The sequence below is a fragment of the Lucilia sericata genome, unplaced genomic scaffold (genome assembly GCF_015586225.1).
Source record: "Lucilia sericata isolate MDLA Ls3-8-SP2 unplaced genomic scaffold, ASM1558622v1 Contig004125F_arrow, whole genome shotgun sequence".
NCBI classification, from domain to species: domain Eukaryota; kingdom Metazoa; phylum Arthropoda; class Insecta; order Diptera; family Calliphoridae; genus Lucilia; species Lucilia sericata.
The window spans coordinates 4683-26038 of NW_023997154.1; the positions used below are offsets into that span (position 1 = coordinate 4683).

At 32.8% G+C, this 21356-nt stretch overlaps 1 protein-coding gene across 4 annotated transcripts; it reads left to right on the plus strand.

Moving 5' to 3' along the window:
- Positions 1–2982: 2982 nt before the first annotated feature.
- On the plus strand, positions 2983–20805 carry LOC119615115 (bromodomain adjacent to zinc finger domain protein 2B). Of its 4 annotated transcripts, XM_037971192.1 has the most exons (15): positions 2983–3003; positions 7173–7556; positions 7627–7869; positions 8498–9021; positions 9089–9711; positions 9776–9864; positions 9979–10925; positions 10998–11270; positions 11390–11746; positions 11806–11871; positions 12075–12119; positions 12290–12501; positions 12617–12765; positions 12864–16723; positions 20747–20805. In XM_037971192.1, exons 2-15 carry the CDS (start codon positions 7397–7399, stop codon positions 20786–20788), a joined length of 7590 nt encoding a protein of 2529 aa, XP_037827120.1. In that variant the 5' UTR covers positions 2983–3003; positions 7173–7396; the 3' UTR covers positions 20789–20805. The 4 variants fall into 4 exon arrangements, with proteins under 4 accessions (XP_037827120.1, XP_037827118.1, XP_037827121.1 ...); XM_037971190.1 differs by having other exon boundaries at positions 9776–10925; XM_037971193.1 differs by lacking the exon at positions 12075–12119.
- The last annotated feature ends 551 nt before the right edge of the window (positions 20806–21356 follow it).

The following is a 21356-nucleotide window of genomic DNA, read 5'->3' on the forward strand; positions in this document are numbered from 1 at the left end:
TTGTCTATTGTGTGGACCCCTTTTAGTTGTAATTAATCAAAAATTAACACATTGCTTTTTTGTGTTTTATTTTAAAAACTCATTATTATCGTTATAATCACGGTTTTTATTATCGATATTATTGTGCTAAACACACATTCACACACACACACACAATTCCAACAAAAAAGAAACGAATGACACTCGCACTAACTAGCAGTAGATACTTTTCAAAGTAATACGAATTAAAACAAAAACAAACAATGAAAAAAAATCTTGCTCATCGAACCAACAACAAAATAAAATTAAGCTGAACCCGAACTAACAACAATAATAATAACAACAACTATAGACAGCAACCTACGATTTAAAGAAGGCAGGCAGAAGTCCATCCATCCATCTGTTTGTTGTTTGTCGGTGAATAAACAATTTCGTTGTTTTTAGTTATTGTTGTTGTTGCTGTTATAAATGCTATTAGTGTCTGTTTTTATGTTTGTTTTTTTGACTGTGCTTAGATGAAAATGATGATGATGCCGTATGTGTTTGCATTTTATTGTCTGTTTTTTTTTTGCAACAAAGTTGCCAGATAATGTTTTTGAGTTTAACATAACTGGGATGTTGAAATTGTATTGTTTATGGAACTTTTATTGTAATCAATTAAGTAATGATACAGTTAGGAGCAAAATAATAGTAGTAAAATAAATATTTTTGATAAAAAGAAAGACTTTTTCTATACAAGAGAGTTTTATCGAAATTTTTTTTATAGAAAATACTATTTCAAAGATAATTTTCTACTAAAAATATCCTTTTTTATATAGAAAAATACCTATTAAAGAAACTTTTCTTTAGAAAACTACTTGCAAAAGATTATTTTCTTTAAGAACTGTGTACTTAAGACGTTATTTTCTTTAGAATACTCTTTTAAAATGTTTCTATAGAACCACTGCGTTCTATGTTTTCTTTAAAAACAATATATTAAATTACAAGTTTCTATAGACAACTATCTACTAAAGACACTTATGTATATATATTCAAAAACTGATTAAAGGGAATTGTTATATAAATGTATCTACTAAAATGAATATTCTATATAATACTGCCTATTAAAGAAAACTACTTTCCAATGACACTTTTCATTAAGAACATTTTATAGAAAACTGACTACTAAACATACTCTTCTTCAAATGCTAACAAATGGTACTTTTATTTAATACTGATAATAATGACATTTTTCTATAGAAAACTCTCTCCTTTAAGATTTTTTTTTAAATTATAGTTTAATCTATAGATACATAACTACTGAATACTCTTTTCTTTAAAAATTGCCTATTAAAGGAACTTATTAGTAAAAAAAACTGCTGACTAATAAATTTGTATTTTTTCAAAATTATTTAATAATGAGATATTTCAACAGAAAGCTGTTTAATAAATAAACTTTTCTATAAAAACACTTCTATAATCAATGTCTACTTTTCTTTAGAAAATAGTTTTCCAAGGACAGATCTGAACTTTCTAACAAAGACTTTTTTCAAAAGCCCCAATTTCAAAAAAAAATTCTATCAAAATTGTTTATCATTGACAATTTGCTATAAAAAACTGACTTCAAGCGAAAATCTTCTTTAGAAATTGTAAAAAACTTTCTTTCAAAGACACTTTTTTATGGAAACTGTGACTCTAAAGTAGTTCTAAAGGAATCAATTACCCGAAATCTAGTTTTCTTTTAAAAACGTGCACTATAGAGATTTTTCGGTATAAAAACTGCAACTTTCTTTAAAAAACTGCTGCTGCTCAAGACACTTTTCTTTAAAAACTGCTCAATGCTTGGACAATTTCCTAAAAAAATAGTCAAAGACAGAAAATATTTTCTTTAGAAAAAAATTTCTACAAAGTCGGTTTTCTTTGCAAAACTTTTTTTTTTTTTTGAAGAACTGCTTGCTAAAGAGACTTTTCTATAAAAACTGACCACTAAGGGTACTTTCCTATAAAAAAAATATAAAGATAGAAAATATTTTATTTAGAAAAGCAATTTCTATAGAAAACTTTGTACAAAGACACTTTTCTTTGCAAAACTGTGTGTCAAAATGAAAATTTTTAACAAAGTGTCTACAAAATAACCTAAATTTTGAAAAAAAAACTGCCTGCTAAAGAAACTTTTCTGTAAAAACTCCCCACTAAGGACACTTATTTCATAATAGCTTTAGGTGAAGACATCTCGAAGAAGTAATAAGATATGTCAGATGTTATTTTAAAGTTGACAGAATGGACTTTCAGATAGCATACAACATTTTATAAACTAAGTCTTAAAAAGCGCCAAAAATTTAGTTTTTTCAAACTTCATGACGCTATATCTCAAATCGCAGATGTGATGGAAATACTTTGGTATCTGTAAAAAATTTGTCGGCCGTAAACGGAAAATATTTCATAAGAAAAGTATTTTTTTATAGAAAACTTTTTACATGAAACTTTTCTTTGCTAAACTGTCGATCAAAAGGTTAATTTTGACAGTGTCATCTAAATGATGTAAAATCTTTAGATCTGGCAGCTACTTGTAAATGTGATTGTTTTTGTTTTTTCATCATTCTGTGTCGGTCCACTCAAAAATCGAAATATTCGCTTGATAATAACTCAACATTTATACATTTGTATGTTTGTTTGTTTGTGTAACTTTTACTGAGTGAGTGAATGAGAGAGAGAGCGAGCCAACGACTGAGAGCGACTAAGTAAAGTAGTGGTAGTTTATAATAGTAGTTTGAGTAACCATCAGATACTTTGCTGGTGTACTAAAGTAAACACATATCTACGCGTTTTAAAACAATACAAATTTCTCGGAATTTTGACAAAAACCAACAACAAAACAAGAAAAAAAATTCAATTAAAACAATTAAACGGAAAAGAAAAAAAATTAAATGAAAATCTTTATAAAATGGTGTAAAATTATAAATAATTAAAATAAATAAAATTTCAAAAGCAATATTATAGAAGCAAAAGTATTAAAATATTATAAAACAACAACAATAAAAAGAGGTGTGTAAAATCGATGTGAAGTTTTTGTAAAAGAAGACGAAGAACGTCTAAAAAAAAGTAATGATGAATGAATGAAAAAATATGTATTGTTTTTAGCTACTATCAAGTAGTAAAAAAATTATTACCATAAAGTTTAGAATAAAATAAAACAAAATTTGTTTAAATAAATTTTAAAGCAAATAATGTTAATTTTATAACATTTTAACATTTCTTTATAAGAAAAACTTAAAAATAACAAATTATTTATTAATTAAACAATAAAAAGTTAAAAGTGCTTAAATTGTGTATTTAATTTTTAATAATTATGTGAATTTTTTACAAAATTTTATTCAGCAGATGTGTTTTTTGAAGAAAAAAAACGGGAAAACTTTTACATATACACCTCTTTTTTCCCTTTTTCTGCTTTAATTATTACTACACAATTTTTTCTCTCTCTCTTTGTTTCGCTCTCTCTCTCTCTCTCTATGTACACATGTACTTTAACAAATTTATAAAATATACAGTTCGGTTTTCTTTTTGTTTGTTTTATTTTTTGTTGTTTTTGTTATCTTTTTTATCTAAAAAAGGTGTTTTACGGCTCGTCTGTATTGCTTACTCATAGATAATTCGTTACTTTTTTACATGTGCGTGAGTGTGTGTGGGTTTACTAATTGTTTTGTTTTATTTGTTAAATTCTAAATATTGTTATTGTTGTTAGTATTATTTTCCTGCCAACTTTTATTAGTTTATGTGAAAAAAATAACAAATTGTTGAAAAATCCAAGAATTTTCCAAATTATTTGTTGTTTGTTTCTTCAGTTTTGTTTTCTTGTGCAATTCGTTGGCATCATTTTTGGTCTCATTCTCTCTTCCTAACATTCTCTGTTTAATAAAACAAAAAAAAAAAATAATAACAAAAAAACTGTTTACTAAAGAGAATTCCTGTAAAAATGTTAAAACACCAGCTATCTCTCTTACTCTTTTACTAAAGCCAATACCTAATAACAAGCAAAAACAAAAAGAAAAACAAAACAAATGAATGAATTTAAATGAAAAACGTAAAAATAGTAAAGTGTTGTTTCAATAAAAAAAGATCATAAATTTATAAAACAAAACAAGTTAAAATGTTGTTTTTTTTATTTATTAAACCATCTATAAAAATATTAAAAATGAATAAATTTATCAAAAATTTTAAACAAAATTCCTTTTAAAATTGTTTTGCTGCTGTTTGTGTAAAATATATGTAAATGCGTCTTCTTTTTTGTGTCTCGGTGCAATAGGTCATTGGCCGACCTATTGAAAAATATGTAAAAGAAAATAAAAATTAATTGATAAAAACAATTTTAAACAAAATTTTTGAAGGTCACTTAAAGTTTAAATTGAAAATTTGTTTTAAATGTGTTTTTAACAGGAGTATAGAAAATTATTGTGTAAATTTTTACATTAATTTTTGTTTAATTAAAAGTTGGATATTTCTGTACAAATATCTATCTATTTACCTAATTTATTATAAAAAATTATGCAAATATGTTTCTAAAAAATAAGTGTCAAAGTGATTTTAAAAATTTGGCGGCAAACAGATAAATAATAGAAAAACGAAGGACGACTAATGCAGTCAGAATCCAGAAATTAAGATATCTCAAGGAAGGTAGAAGATAAAACAGAGATAAAGAGATTTTTATTGAAGCCAATGGATGGTACTTTCAGATGATATAACATATTTAATTTAAAGGTAGCTGATATAACTACTCGGATATGGCGCAACCTGGGATCTATTCAAAGTCTATACAAAGATATCTTAAAATGGACAAATTTTGAGATCTGATGCGGATTTAATGGGGCTTAATTGTTTTGAAAATCATACTCTTTTCATCGGGTCTTTAGTTAGTCAGTCAGTCAGTCAGTCAGTCAGTCAGTTAGTTAGTTAGTTAGTTAGTTAGTTAGTTAGTTAGTTAGTTAGTTAGTTAGTTAGTTAGTTAGTTAGTTAGTTAGTTAGTTAGTTAGTTAGTTAGTTAGTTAGTTAGTTAGTTAGTTAGTTAGTTAGTTAGTTAGTTAGTTAGTTAGTTAGTTAGTTAGTTAGTTAGTTAGTTAGTTAGTTAGTTAGTTAGTTAGTTAGTTAGTAGTTAGTTAGTTAGTTAGTTAGTTAGTTAGTTAGTTAGTTAGTTAGTTAGTTAGTTAGTTAGTTAGTTAGTTAGTTAGTTAGTTAGTTAGTTAGTTAGTTAGTTAGTTAGTTAGTTAGTTAGTTAGTTAGTTAGTTAGTTAGTTAGTTAGTTAGTTAGTTAGTTAGTTAGTTAGTTAGTTAGTTAGTTAGTTAGTTAGTTAGTTAGTTAGTTAGTTAGTTAGTAGTTAGTTAGTTAGTTAGTTAGTTAGTTAGTTAGTTAGTTAGTTAGTTAGTTAGTTAGTTAGTTAGTTAGTTAGTTAGTTAGTTAGTTAGTTAGTTAGTTAGTTAGTTAGTTAGTTAGTTAGTTAGTTAGTTAGTTAGTTAGTTAGTTAGTTAGTTAGTTAGTTAGTTAGTTAGTTAGTTAGTTAGTTAGTTAGTTAGTTAGTTAGTAGTTAGTTAGTAGTTAGTTAGTTAGTTAGTTAGTTAGTTAGTTAGTTAGTTAGTTAGTTAGTTAGTTAGTTAGTTAGTTAGTTAGTTAGTAGTTAGTTAGTTAGTTAGTTAGTTAGTTAGTTAGTTAGTTAGTTAGTTAGTTAGTAGTTAGTTAGTTAGTTAGTTAGTTAGTTAGTTAGTTAGTTAGTTAGTTAGTTAGTTAGTTAGTTAGTTAGTTAGTTAGTTAGTTAGTTAGTTAGTTAGTTAGTTAGTTAGTTAGTTAGTTAGTTAGTTAGTTAGTTAGTTAGTTAGTTAGTTAGTTAGTTAGTTAGTTAGTTAGTAGTTAGTTAGTTAGTTAGTTAGTTAGTTAGTTAGTTAGTTAGTTAGTTAGTTAGTTAGTTAGTTAGTTAGTTAGTTAGTTAGTTAGTTAGTTAGTTAGTAGTAGTTAGTTAGTTAGTTAGTTAGTTAGTTAGTTAGTTAGTTAGTTAGTTAGTAAAGTAGTCCAATTAGAAAGAAGAAGTCGAAATGTAAAACAGTGCTAAAAAAAGTCATAAAGAAAATCGTGTGAAATTTGCATGAAAATGTATGAAAGTGGAAAGAATATTCTTATCAAGTGAAATAAAATAATAATTTTGAGGTCCCTATTTATATTCTTATATTGGGACGATCTAAGGTCAAACAATATATGTACGTCAAGGCGTAATTTTGTTGGAAGGGGTGTTATGGGTGTTATACAGTTTCGGAATTAGAAGTAAACATTTAATAAGTCTAGGAAAATAACTTGTAGTGTATAAAAGATTCTATATAGTGGAATTTATCACAGTTCAATGTTCGATTTTTAAGTTGAAGATTAGTTAATCTAAAAATAAATTCAATCTAATGTTAATATTCTTTGCAGTTTTTAAGTAATTGGTCAATCTTTTAAGTGTTACCATACACAATAATAGAATGTCATTCACTAGGTATTTGCTATCAAAACAATGGATGGTGTGTTTCCTATAAAAGAAGAAGACAATAGTGAGTGTAATATGAAAATAAATTAAAAATTTGATGAAAAATTAAATTAAAACCATAAAACAAAACATTTTTTAGGTAATTAAATTGAACAATTTTTTCTTATTTTTGCTTTGTTAAACTTAATACGGTCTAAAAATTGTTTTTTCTTATGACCTATGCTTTAGTGTCGGCCAAAAACGTTTTTTCTTAGAATTGTACTCACTAGTATTGTGTGTATTTATTATGTTTTGACATTTCCATTTTGTTTTGTTCCTCTCTATTACATTTATCTTTTACTAATAATTGTTTTTGGCTATTTTATTTCACATTCTATTCGTTTCCTCTGTATATTTGGCGTGTAAAAACAAAGAAACTAAAAAAGAAGAAAAAAAAACAAAACAAATTTTTTCCCACACTTGTACTAAAAGAGATTTAAAATTTAAAGCTCTCTCTTTTTTTTATAATTCTCTTATATTGTGTATTTATTTTATTGATGTTGGAGTTGCAATTGAGTTAAAACAAAACTGATATTTGTATGAAGTACATATGTACAGACATGTTTGTATTAAACTTGTTTGTTTACAACATGTTTGTTATTACTTATTTTTTTTGCTTTTGTTTTGTGTGAATTTCATTTTATCTTTATTCTTCTTTTTTGTTTTTAGCAAAAAACAACATAATAATGTGAACAGGACCGTGTAATGAACTGATGAAATGAATAAAATTATTAAATATAGTTTAATAATAAAACAACAACAACCACACAAACAACAGCAGCAACAATTAGACAGCATTTGTGAGAGACAACGAATTATTTGAAAAATATTCCGTTTAAAATAAAAACTTCAAAATTAAACGTAACAATAGACCCTTTGACCCCCATACATTCATGAAGAACATGGATAAAAATGCGGGTGAGGGTGGACAACAAAATGATGGTAAGGGAGGCGGCGGCGGTGGAGGTAAATCTTCCGGCAATACTGGTGCTGGTGGGGCAGGTGGTGTTGCACATGATCCTGCTGCTTTATTAGATGCGGCTTCTCTTTTTGGTAAGTGATGATTTAAATGATTTAAAGTGATACCTTTTTTATTAATGGTTTTAATTTTAATTTGTTTTAGCTTATTGGGGCCGTGATCCAACCGCTGCTGCCGCAGCAGCTGCTAATCCTTTATTTAACGCACAATTTAATGCTGCAGCCGCTGCCGGCTTGGGTTTACTGCCCAATCCCACTGCTTCTGCTGCTAATGATCGTTATTCCATGGCGGCAGCAGCTGCAGCGGCCGCTGCTGGTCATCATCATCAAAATACCATGGCGGTGGCCGCTTCTCAAGCTGCCAGTTTGGCCGGTTTACATCCAGCAAGTGAGTTAATGTGTAAAGTATAACGAGGAAATTGTTTCAAGTTGTTTATTAAGTTGCAACTTGTTCGATCGAGTCTTTAGCTTAACGGTCTAAAACACTTTTTAAATTTCAATGCTAATTGCTAATCGCGTAGGGCCCCGGGTTCAAATCCTGAGCAAATCGCAAAAAATTTTGTGGAGTGAAACAGCAAACACATTTGATTTGCCAAAAATGTTGTTTGAAGAAAACGCTCCTAGATTAAAATTAAAACTTTAATGTTTCACTAAATAATCGAATCAATGATATTCCATTGGTTCTAAACGGGACATTGAAGTTTATAAAACAAATTTTCTTTTAACTTTTAACCTCAAATTCGGAAACAAGTAAAAGGATTTTAATTTTTTTTCTGAAAAACGCTTGTCCTCCAGACGCGCTTTAACAATTATATAAAAATCTCTTCAGTTTTTAAATTTTTTTAGGATTTTTCATAATTTTTTTTCAAAATAAACTTCTCGTTCGCTATTCCTGAACTGCGGGGATATTTTTACATGGTTTTAATACAAAATTTTGAAAATTGTTGTTTTGAGAATTCAAAATTTTTTGTAACAAACTTTTAATTTCATTAAAAAATTCTCTCTCTATCCCTTAGGTTGGTGGTCAATGGCTCAATTAGCTGCCCAAGACTATTTTAGTCGCTTACAAGCCTCTGGTTTATCACCATTTCCCCATCCTGACTTGGCTGCAGCTTTTGGGCCGGCTGCTTTAGGTTTAGGTACTGCTGGTGCTGGAGCTGGTAACAGTGGTGGTGTTGGCGGCTCTACTGGTTCTGGAACACAAAATTCCAGTACAAGTGGTAATTCAAGCTCCAATATTGGTAGTACATCATCATCGGGCAGTAAATCGAGCAGTAAGTCTCGTAAAGAAAAGCAACGTCAACAGCAACAACAACAACAGCAGCAGCAACAGCAATTGCAACAACAGCAGCAACAATCCTTGGCCAATAGTTTAAATGCGGCAGCTGCCGCAGCAGCGGTGGCCTCTAATCCGGCGGCCGCTTTAGCAGGCATGCATTTGGTGGGAGCGGGCACTACCATAACACCATCAACAGGTTTGGGCAGCTCCTCCAATAGTGGCAATAATAATAACAACAACAGCAGCTCCAACTCTTACAAAGTAAGTTCTTTTAGGACTAAAGTTTGTATATTTCTTTAACCATTTGTTTTTCTTTCCCTTTTACCAGAATAATTCCTCAAATCTGGGTAAAAACTCAGGCTCATCAACGTCTTCTACAATCTCTGTACAATTGCCTCCTTCGCCGGGTTCAGCTTATGATCCGGTTGTCTTGCACAAAGAACTATTGGCTATGCAAGTGGCTGCTGCCGCTGCTGCTGCCAATCCCTCTTCTTCATCCTCATCATCATCATCGAAGAAATCAAGGAATTCTTCTTCTAACAATTCTTCCTCTTCCCATCATTTAATGGGTTCATCTTCGGGAAATAATAACTCTTCAGCTGGAGGTCTTATGTCAACACATGGTTCTTTAAGCGGAAGTGGCGGGGGTGGAGCTGGTGGTGGTGGTATGAGTGGCTCATCATCTTCATCGCGTAATAAGAATGATGATAAAAATAATGCCTCCTTGAATGCTTTGAATTCATTGTCACAATTTGGCACTTTAGGCATGACACCGCAACAGAGTATGCAAGCCGCCATGAATGCTTTTGCGGCCAGTAACGCTTCTGCTGCAGCAGCAGCAGCCAACAATGCTGGTAATAATGCGGGAGTTAGCTCATCGTCCAGCACATCCTCTTCCACGGCTGGTAATAAGCAATCAGTTAATGATTTTATGCCCTCCGGAGGATTAGGGTAAGTTTTAACTTTTTATTAAACATGTTTGCAGATTTTTATTATTACCTCTTAATGATTACAGTGACCATCCATCGCTGTTGGGAGTACGCTTGCCACCCGATACGGAAATCATCAAATACACATCATCCATCGTGGGCCCCAAAATACCCGGTACTACTACACGTGGTCGTAAAAAGACCATTTCTGATCATGATCAAACACTACAACTACAACAAAACAAAACAAATGTATCAGATTCAAAAACATTTTGCATTGCATTTTCAGGTCTTAGCCCGGCGAAAAGGGCTAGACTCGAAATGGAGTATGCTGCCATAGCTGCCGCAGCCAATGCTGGCCCCGGACCCAGTCTACCTCCCACACTGACGGCAGCCCAGATAGCTGCACTGAGTGGCCTGGGTGGAGGAGCGAGTAGCACATCAAAATCTTCGGGCGCCTCGGCTGCCTCATCGTCACAGAGTACGCCACACTTGGACTTGACCGGACCGAGCAGTGGTCGAACGAGCCGAGACTCGTCGTCGGATCGAGTGGAGGTCATTAAATTGCCACCTACTATTACCTCGAATGGAGCGTATAATTTATCGAATAAAAATAAAGATATACACGATTTAAGCGGTACAACTGATCTTAACTCGGGCGTTAATCTTAGTTTAAAACCGGCTGCTTCTTCAGTATCGAATACATCGCTCGCCAATACGAATGTTGCCGGAGCTACCATTACTATAGAAGATTTTGATGCTCCGCTTAATTTATCCATGAAACCAGATAAATCATCAGCGTCTAGTAATGATTTATCGGGTAGCAGTGGCAGTGGCGGTTCTGGTGGTAATAACTCTGGCAATACGGGTTCAAATAGTTTACAAAGTTTAAGTTCCATAACCGCAGCTCTAGGGAGTAGCGGTGGTGGCGGTATCGGTATGAGCGGTAGTGGTGTCGGTGGTGGTAATGGTGGAGCAGCAGCAAATAGTTCCAATACTGGAGGTAATAGTAGTAGCAATTCCTCTTCAGCCAGTGGTGGTGGTGGTGGTGGTTGTGGTATGGGTAATGAACGCACCAATCAGCCACCATTCAAAGAGGGACGTCCTAGAAATTTGGGTCGTGGTGTCTCGAAACCCAAAAAGAATACGGTGGCCTCGCTACTCGCTCAATCAAGGGCAGTGGGTATCAAACCCATGCTATCCACTCAACAATTATTGCAACAAGGCGCTGATATAGTAAGTATTTTGTGGCTTTCTCTCTTTTAGAAAGAGGAAGTTAATAATATTTAACTATAAATATGATTCTAGGAAAAAATACGTCAAGCCTTAACAGAAGCTAATGCTCAAATGGAGGTTTCCACCGACTCAGAAAGTATTGCTGCTGAAAGCGGCTTATCAGAATCGGAAAGTGAGGAGCCTAATCTTTTAAATGTAACCGAACTGCGAATACCCTTAGACTTAGGCTGGAAACGTGAAACAGTAATTAGAGGTCTTACCAAGGCGGGACAAATCAAAGGAGAAGTTGTTTACTATGCACCCGGCAGTAATGTACCCCTTAAAACTATGGGGCATGTTTTCTCTGTGAGTTTGTAGATCAATTTTTAGTAGACTAACAACAAACAGCTGTATATAATTAAAATTTAACTTTTAAATAAATTTAACGTAAAATAATGTTTTTTTTTTTATATAAAATTCTTTAGCATTTAGAGAAGAATCCTTCGAAATTGACACGAGAAAACTTTAGTTTCTCAGCTCGAGCCATAGTGGGCTCTTTCTTACAACCGGCACCACCACCCTATGCCAATGATGGTGATTACATACGCATGTCTGATGAGGATGTAGCCAAACGTTTGGAAGATTTAAAAATCTTTACACGACAAACCCTAAATGTAGAACAACGCATAGAAATTGCCAAACAACAGCAGGCCTTAAGAGATGCCAAGAAATTACAAAAAGAGGAAATGGCACGCAACAAGGAAAAGGCACGCTTAGAGAAAAATGAAAAGTTGGAACAGCAGCGCAAAGAAAAAGAATTGAAAAATCAACAAGCCATAGAGGTATTCTAGGAAAAAACTCAAATTTTGTTGTTGTTTTATTAAAATTTGACACATTTTAGGCCCGCAAAAAGAAACAAGAAGAACTAGAGCGTCTTAAACAGGAGGAAATACTCAAGAAGCAGCAGGTATGTTTAACGATATACACAAACAAATCCAATTCTAGTATTTCCTTACAATCTTTGTTTTTTTTGTTTAATTTGTTGTCTTTTGCCTTTTGAAAATTGTTTTAATTTCTTTGTTTTAAAAATCTATACTGTTGCTAAAAAACACTTAACGTAAACTATTTGTTAATATTTGTTTTTCTATTATTACAAATTGTTTAATTTAGGAAAAGGAAAAGAAACGTCAGGAAGCTATTTTAGCTAAAGAACAGGTATACAAAAATGTTAAAATTTTTTAAAATCTTTAGATTACCAGAGATGTAGTAGTTTGTAAATAAAAGACAAAGTTATAGTAGACTTTTAAACAGCAATAAGCTTAAACTACTTTATTTTGTTTCGCTTTTATTAATCGGCTAAATTATATATATACAATTTTATTTAGGAACTTAATCGTCAAAAGGAAATGTTATTGGCCGCAGAAATGGAAAGAGAACGTAGACGCCAGCATATGGCTTTAATACGTCAATTGGAATTGCGTCGCAAATTTGAGGAACGTGAAAAGAAGAAACATCAAATGGTCTTGGATCGTTTGATTTTAAGAGAAAAACGTTTGGCAGCTCGTAAACGAGATGCTGAAATTTTAGCACAAATAAGGTGAGGTGCTGTTAGAAATATTTAAGAATTTTAGTGGAATTTAAAATGGATTTTGGTTTTAAATTTATTTGGAATTCTTAATAAAATGTTTTTTTTGTTCTTGTTTATTCTACAGAAAACCTCAAGAGGATTCGGAATTATTGCAATTACATGCTATACCCGATTTAGAGCGTATTGCTGGCAATCGTTTGCCTGGTCAAGCTATGGCTGATCTATTAATGGTCTTTGAATTCTTACATAACTTTGGTGAAACATTAGGTTTTGGTAAGTTGCAGTTAAAACAAAAAGAATTTAAAAGCGTATTTTCCATATAATTTCAACAATTTAATGTTCATTTTCTTTTCCTTTCTTTTCCCTCACAGACATGGAATCTCTACCCACCCTGCAGAATCTCCACGATGCTTTAGTAGTCGATAGTAATGCTGAAGTCGAAGAAGAACTCTTATCTGTGATGACACATCTACTGGTATGTGCCATAGAAGATCCGGGCATACCAAATCCGGGACGTCATACCACCCTACTGGGACAATCTCTACGTAATGCCGACATTACAAATTCCAATGTATCGGAAATATTACGCATCTATTTGTATGCCACTGCAACCGGGGAGATACGACAAATGTTTGGCGTTGTTATGGATCGTGAACGTGAACGTAAAGTACCGGATCATCATCAAATCGATGCGGAAACTATAGTGCATACTGGCAAAAACGCTGAATACTATAAGCTATTGCATGAGAATGAAACGTGGAAAATGTCTTTGGCTCTAAAGGATCGACCATTTGTGGCTCTGAATCCTACAAAGAAAACACAAATATTAGCACATCTCTGCAATGATTTGCTCATGAATAAGGCGGTACTCAAACAAATCGATAATAGTCTAGAGACCTGCAATCAAATGCGCAAAGAAAAGTATATGACCGATATGAAAGTGAGGAAATATAAGGCTCTACACATGCGCAAATCGAGAATTGAGGCTTATGAGAAGATACAAGCTGAACGTGAAGCAGCCATGCAGGCGATGGCACAACAACAGAAATTAGATGCTGAACGTTTAGAAAAGGAATCAGTCGATGAAGCCAATAAAAAGGAGGGAGCTAACTCGGAAGATAATATGGGAGCGGCAGCCACCTCCGCACTTGAAACAGCAGGCGAACAAAATAATAACACTAGTAAGGATGAAACCATGGAAGTGGATTTAGATGGTTCGCAAAAACAAAACGATAAAGAATTAACCAACCTGCCTAGCAATTTGGATGAAGGAAAATTGTCGGCCGCTAACTTAATGGGCTCAAGTGATATAACACCCACTAAAATGGCCAAATTGGATGAATTAACTTCTACTTCGTATCATAATGGTGGAGCCTCTACGGGTGATATTAATGCTTTATTGGGTGGCAAGAAAACCATAAAGGGTCTCAATGATGATGCCTCCACCGATGTGGGCATGGATGAAGATCTTTCTGATATAGAGTCGGAAATTACCAATGTAGAAGAGGATGAAGATAATAGACTATCGGCTGATGAATTACAAAAGAAGTTGGATAAAATCATTAGAGCCTCCTTGAACTGTAAAGAAGTGTTGGAGAAGAGCACAAATCAACTAAGAGCCACATGTTTCGGTCAAGATCGTTTTTGGCGTCGTTACTGGCGTCTGCCCAAGGCAGGCGGTATATTTATAGAAGCTTTAGAATCGGCTCAAAATGATATATTCCGTTTCCAAGAAATTTTAGAGCAAGAAGATGAGGAGCGTAAAGAAAACATGAGTCCAGAACCTTTGGCACAAGATGTCACTAAGAATTGTAATGACAAACCCGAAGATAGTTTGGATGTAGAAATGAGAGAATTGGAGGCATTAACGGCTGTTAACGCCAACCAACCACCAGCACCGCCAACAGTGGAAAATGTTATTGATAACAATCCAGCTGATGACTCCGACGATGATGTCATCGAAACTAATCGCATAGAACCCGAAATAGTCGATTTGCGTGATGACGATGATGATGATTATGATGTGGCCATACAACCGCATGGCATACAATTGGATAACAATGGTACCGCCAAAGTGGAGAAACCCGATGCTGCTGGCCTCTTGCCACCGGCACACATTATAAATCAGCTGCCTAAAAAGGAAGAAATGGAAGTAGACATGAAAGTACCACTACCACCACCGCCCTCCTCTTCCTCTGCTCTCCATCAGCTAACCACAACTCCACACATGACGAATCTTAATCAGCTGCAGAATTCAATAACTATAAACTGTGATAAACCAGATTTGAATAAAATGAATTCTTCTGCTACTTCTATGGCTAACACTACAACTTCCATGATGTCTAATCCCACCACATCCATCACCACCACCAACAACAATAACGGCAACTCTAGCATAAATCTTTGCACCAGCAATAGTGGCGCCACTAAGTTTGAGGACAAAAAAGAAGACGATTGTATAATTGTCTCCTCTACAGGACCCTCGGATGTTAAACCTCTATTCACTAGCGAAATACCCGAAGTCAAGTGGTTTTCCATTGTTAATCGTGAAGTGCCATTGACAACCACAGAACCTCAGAATGCCACCAATCTAAAGGAATTCCAAAAGATGTTTGCCAATATCACCTGTGGCTCTAGCTATCAAATCCAGGGCCATCCCTGGGATATCTCGAATAATGTGCAGTATTTCACCGTTACCATGGATGATTGTAAGGCTGATCTAACGAAATTAACCACGGAATGTATACTATCCTTGTCCGGGCTTAATGAGGCCGACATCGAAAAGAAACTTAAGGAATTTGAGGAAAAATTACAAAATTCAAAAAACTCCTTGGAGACTCCTCGTCATCATTCTGCAGCAACGATGAAAAGTGAAGATGTAGCAGATGTAGAAGGTAAAGACAATAACAATATGGAATGCGATGACGAGGAGGGGGAGTTGCGTGGTGGCGTTGAAAAGAAATTTGTGTTAAAAAACGAAAGCAAAATGAAATTTTTTCCTTTTCCTAAGGACTCACTCTGCGACACTGGCGGAGGTGTTGTAGGAGCAGGGGTGGAGGCGGAATTTGCCGAAGACATTAAGCCCAAATTGGAAATAAAATTGGATGAGGCTTTACAAACATCCCTGCAGAATATGCAGCAAATGTCTTTGGCTAATATAAGCAATTTTATACAATACGATATACCCACTCCTTTGCAAATGTCTCTGGAAGAATCTCAAATGTTGGAGGAAATCAAGAGAGAGGGGTTTCCTAAGAAACAAAAGGGATCTTATGTAAAACGTAACTTGCGCTATGGTTGGTGGAAAATCGATACCATGGAATTGCTACAGCAGGTTATAAATTCTCTCAATTCCACGGGTTTAAGAGAAAAAGAACTTAAGGAAAACCTAACACGTTTTTTGACCCAGGAAATACCTTTGGGTCTACCCTATCCCATGGGTGAAGTAAGACCGGATGATAAAGATTATCTATTGCCGGATAAACCCAATGATTGGACTCCCAAAATAGCTAAACGAGTAGAAATGGCTTTATTGGAGCAGCTAGAAGTATTAGAAGACAAAATCGCTTCGGCCTCTATGCAATTGAAACACTGGCAATTGCCACCCAGAATAGAATCCGAACTTAATCTAGAAAGTGATGCTGATATTACCGAAGAAGACTTTGTTAGTATTATACCCATGATTAGAGAACGTATTATAGACTTGGAAGCCAATATAGAAAGGAGATATTTGAAACCACCCTTGGGTGCTCAAACGGGTGATGCCCATTTAGCGGCCATTGCTCAAAATCAACAAAATACTCAAACACAAAATTCCGCCAATGCGGCTGCCTATTACCAACAAATGCAACAGCAGCAACAACAACAAGCTTTGCTGCAGCAACAGCAACAACAAGCCTTTAATCCATCGGCTTTTAATGAACGAGCCATGGCCATAGCAGCTAATAATGCCAATAATGCAGCCAGCAGCAATTCAAATGCCAACAGCAGTAGTGCCGGCGGCGAACTTAATTCACAAACGCACTCCTCGGCCAACAACGAAAATAATTCCGGAGGCGATTCTCCCTCCAGTAATTGTGATAGTGATAAAGATGAAAAAGTGGAAAATATACCCAAAGGTTTGGTGTCTTGGCGTGATGCTGTTTCACGTTCTCATACCACCGCCCAGCTGGCAATGGCTCTATACGTTTTGGAATCTTGTGTTGCCTGGGATAAAAGCATTATGAAAGCCGTAAGTTTTTGTTTCTTTAATATTTAAACACTATAGTTTTTCTATACTTAAATTAAAAAAACATAAAACTACTTAAATTTTATTATTAATCAGGCAATAATTAACACTACACAAGCACACATTTTATTTCATTTATGTTTTCAACAAAACGAGACTTCATTTTATTTTACTACTATCTATCTCTACAATACACCACCTTCCTCCACTTTTAATATTTTTTTTAAGTTTTTCTGTGTTTTGTGTTTGGTTTTCTTTATTTAGTTTTCTTTTGATTCTAACACTTTATTAACCAAACTAACATATAGTTATAGATATATTATAATGATAGTATTTTTTTTTATTAAATATGAAGTTTTATTATTTAAATTTTTGCATGTTGGTTTCTTCATTGCCTTTCTCAGTTAACTTTGTATGTTAATTTCTTATTTTTCAATTTGGATTTTGAGAAATATTTAGTATTTTTGTTGTTGCATTGTTAGCAAATAATGCTTTAAAATTAGGGCTTTAAATCGATAAATATCACAGGCCGCACAATTTTTAACCAAGAGATCAATAATGTATTCTTTGCGAAAGTGTCAGAATCATAGCAAAACATCAAAATGTTTCCCATAAAATACTTTTTGAGTTGTCTTTGACCTCTTATAACGTCTCAATATTGCCAACAACTTTTCAAACTCTGACCCTGATGTGATAGAGAGATTCTCAGTCTAGAAAAGTAGACATTGTCGCTGCGTATTTATTCATATGTATGTATATCTTAACGATTTTGTGAATTACTTTGCAAAGAGTAAATTTTCCTTATTTTGCATTCATTAAGTTAACTTTATCTAGTTTCCTTTATAGCCAGTACCTTCGACCTTTGTTACCGATTATTCTTGGTGGCTTTAACGTCCTAATTGTCCTCTGGCTGGCTAGACTACAGATTAGAGTGAAGATGAAACTGTACACTAGACTAAAGACTAGACTATAGACTAGACTTTAGAATAGACTATAGACTAGACTATAGATTATAGAATAGACTATAGACTAGATTATAGACTAGACTATAGATCTGACTATAGACTGGACTATAGACTAAACTTAAGCCTAGACTGGATTATAGACTAGACTATAGACTGGACTAAAAACTAGACTATAGACTAGACTAGGTTGTAAACTACACTAGACTATAGACTATACTATAAACTAGACTATAGACAAGACTATAGACGAGACTATAGACTAGACTATAGACTAGACTATAGACTAGACTATAGACTAGACTATAGACTAGACTATAGACTAGACTAGACTAGACTATAGACTAGACTATAGACTAGACTATAGACTAGACTATAGACTAGACTATAGACTAGACTATAGACTAGACTATAGACTAGACTATAGACTAGACTATAGACTAGACTATAGACTAGACTATAGACTAGACTATAGACTAGACTATAGACTAGACTATAGACTAGACTATAGACTAGACTATAGACTAGACTATAGACTAGACTATAGACTAGACTATAGACTAGACTATAGACTAGACTATAGACTAGACTATAGACTAGACTATAGACTAGACTATAGACTAGACTATAGACTAGACTATAGACTAGACTATAGACTAGACTATAGACTAGTCTATAGACTAGACTATAGACTAGACTATAGACTAGACTATAGACTAGACTATAGACTAGACTATAGACTAGACTATAGACTAGACTATAGACTAGACTATAGACTAGACTATAGACTAGACTATAGACTAGACTATAGACTAGACTAGAGACTAGACTATAGACTAGACTATAGACTAGACTATAGACTAGACTATAGACTAGACTATAGACTAGACTATAGACTAGACTATAGACTAGACTATAGACTAGACTATAGACCTAGACTATAGACTAGACTATAGACTAGACTATAGACTAGACTATAGACTAGACTATAGACTAGACCTATAGACTAGACTATAGACTAGACTATAGACTAGACTATAGACTAGACTATAGACTAGACTATAGGACTAGACTATAGACTAGACTATAGACTAGACTATAGACTAGACTATAGACTAGGACTATAGACTAGACTATAGACTAGACTATAGACTAGACTATAGACTAGACTATAGACTAGACTATAGACTAGACTATAGACTAGACTATAGACTAGACTATAGACTAGACTATAGACTAGACTATAGACTAGACTATAGACTAGACTATAGACTAGACTATAGACTAGACTATAGACTAGACTATAGACTAGACTATAGACTAGACTATAGACTATAGACTAGACTATAGACTAGACTATAGACTAGACTATAGACTAGACTATAGACTAGACTATAGACTAGACTATAGACTAGACTATAGACTAGACTATAGACTAGACTTTAGACTAGACTTTAGACTATAGACTAGATTATAGACTAGACTATAGACTAGATTATAGACTAGACTATAGACTAGATTATAGACTAGACTATAGACTAGAATAGACTAGACTAGACTATAGACTAGACTAGACTATAGACTAGACTAGACTATAGACTAGACTATAGACTAGACTATAGACTAGACTATAGACTAGACTATAGACTAGACTATAGACTAGACTATAGACTAGACTATAGACTAGACTATAGACTAGACTATAGACTAGACTATAGACTAGACTATAGACTAGACTATAAACTAGACTGTAAACTAGACTATAGACTAGACTATAAACTAGACTATAAACTAGACTATAGACTAGACTATAGAAAACTTCTTAAAAGAAAGTCTGACAGTTTTATTCAAGATTAGGATCCCTAAGATAACTAAAGCCTTTGGAAAATTGATCTCACCATGCAGACAGAAGGACATCATCACTAAATCAACTTTGCTATTTACATATAAGGATTCAGAATATGCCTGAAATTGGTCGAAAAATTAAATTATAAAAAATTCAAAAGATATTAAATAAAACAGAATCTCTTGAACTTTGTGTTTTTTTTATAAAAGAAGGTCTCACTTTAAAAAGTATTTGTAGTAATAAAATATTTAACTTTGTTGCAAAAAAAACAAAAAATATTTAAATTTAGTTTGCATTTTGTTTATACCATTTTATTGTATTTTTATTTAGCCCTTTTTTGCTTATAATTTATAAACAAAAATTAGTTGTTATTCCATTTCTACCATTTGTTTGTTTTTAGTTTAGAAAACAAATTAATTTAAAAAAAAAATATTTTAAACAAAAAAAAATCATCTAATTTTTCTTAAACTTTTTTCGATTTTTTTCTTTTTTCAAAATAAAAAATAAAAATATTTGTTGTTGTCCAATTTACTACGCACTTTTATTAAATTTATATTAAAAATATATAAATGTCGCTTTAAATCAAAATCCTGAAAAACTTTTTTTGCGTTAATCATTTAATGTTCTTCTTCTTCTTCTTATATAAAATTTAATTGTTAACTTCTACTTACTTATTGCATCTTAAATCCTTTTATTTTTTTTTAAATAAAAATTATTTCATTTTTTTTGTGTGCTTTTTTTATATGTTCTTTTTGATTTCTTTTTAACTTTCTAATTTTGCATTTAAAAAAATAAATAAACTGTTTTAATATGGTGAATGTTTGTTAAACACTTTAAATTAAAAAAAAAAACAAAAAACAAATTAATATAAAACATTTCATAATAACACACAACCATGCCACAACCATGCCACAACCAACCAAACCATTTAAAACTCACACATTTTACATTTTATCACTTTTTTTAAACATTTTGTTTTAAACATCATCATTTGACAAAAAATCATTACACTTTTTTTGAATAACTAATTAAACATTGGTGATTGGTAAACAAACAATAAATAAATTCAAATACAAATTTTCCTTTACCTTCTTCCCCCCTTTTCTTTTCCCTTAAAACAACCTGCTTTCCCTTTTTGACTTTTCCCCTTTCTACTTTGTACTTTGTTGGTTGTTTAATTGCTAAAATTGTTATTAACTTGCTTATTACATCCTAAAGTTGCCTTTAACAACAAAAACCGGAAAAAACGGAAAAGTCTAAAAAATCTAAAAAAGAAAAAAAATCGAAAGATAAGAAAAATTCCCATAAAAATGATGAAAATTTCAATGGAAAAACATAAACATAAACATCATAAGAAATCCAAAATAAATCAAACAAAATGATCATTGCACATTTAGTGAAAGTCATTCTTTGGGTTTACAAACCCTATTTGCGGTCAATGAAGAGAATTCTCAATCTTGTACCAAAGGGGGTGAGAATCCTGCCTCTAGTATAGAGAGTGCAGAGAATTCTGTAATGGTTTGTGAGACCACCACACCCACTACTATTAAAATAAATCTTAAATATCAAACTCCCAAACAAGATTTAAGAATGCTTTAAAATCGGGTGAAGTTTTCTCTAGCACAATCACCCAATTCAGCAAATTCTAGTCCTAGAGGGGCACCCTCACCCACACCTTCTTCATCGTCAAGAGATTCTGTAACTTCACCAATACCACCACCAACAACAACATCAACCACCACCCCACACACCTTCCAACACACAAAAAACTCCTACCAAAAAGAACAAAAAACAATTAGCGACCAAAAGTAAAAATAATAATAATAAA

Coding starts and splice junctions, on each gene's coding strand:
- LOC119615115 (XM_037971190.1), top strand. CDS start 7,397: ATGAAGAACATGGATAAAAATGCGGGTGAGGGTGGACAACAAAATGAT. Junction 9,022..9,088: donor GCAGCTCCAACTCTTACAAA/GTAAGTTCTTTT, acceptor CCCTTTTACCAG/AATAATTCCTCAAATCTGGG. Junction 10,926..10,997: donor TGCAACAAGGCGCTGATATA/GTAAGTATTTTG, acceptor ATATGATTCTAG/GAAAAAATACGTCAAGCCTT.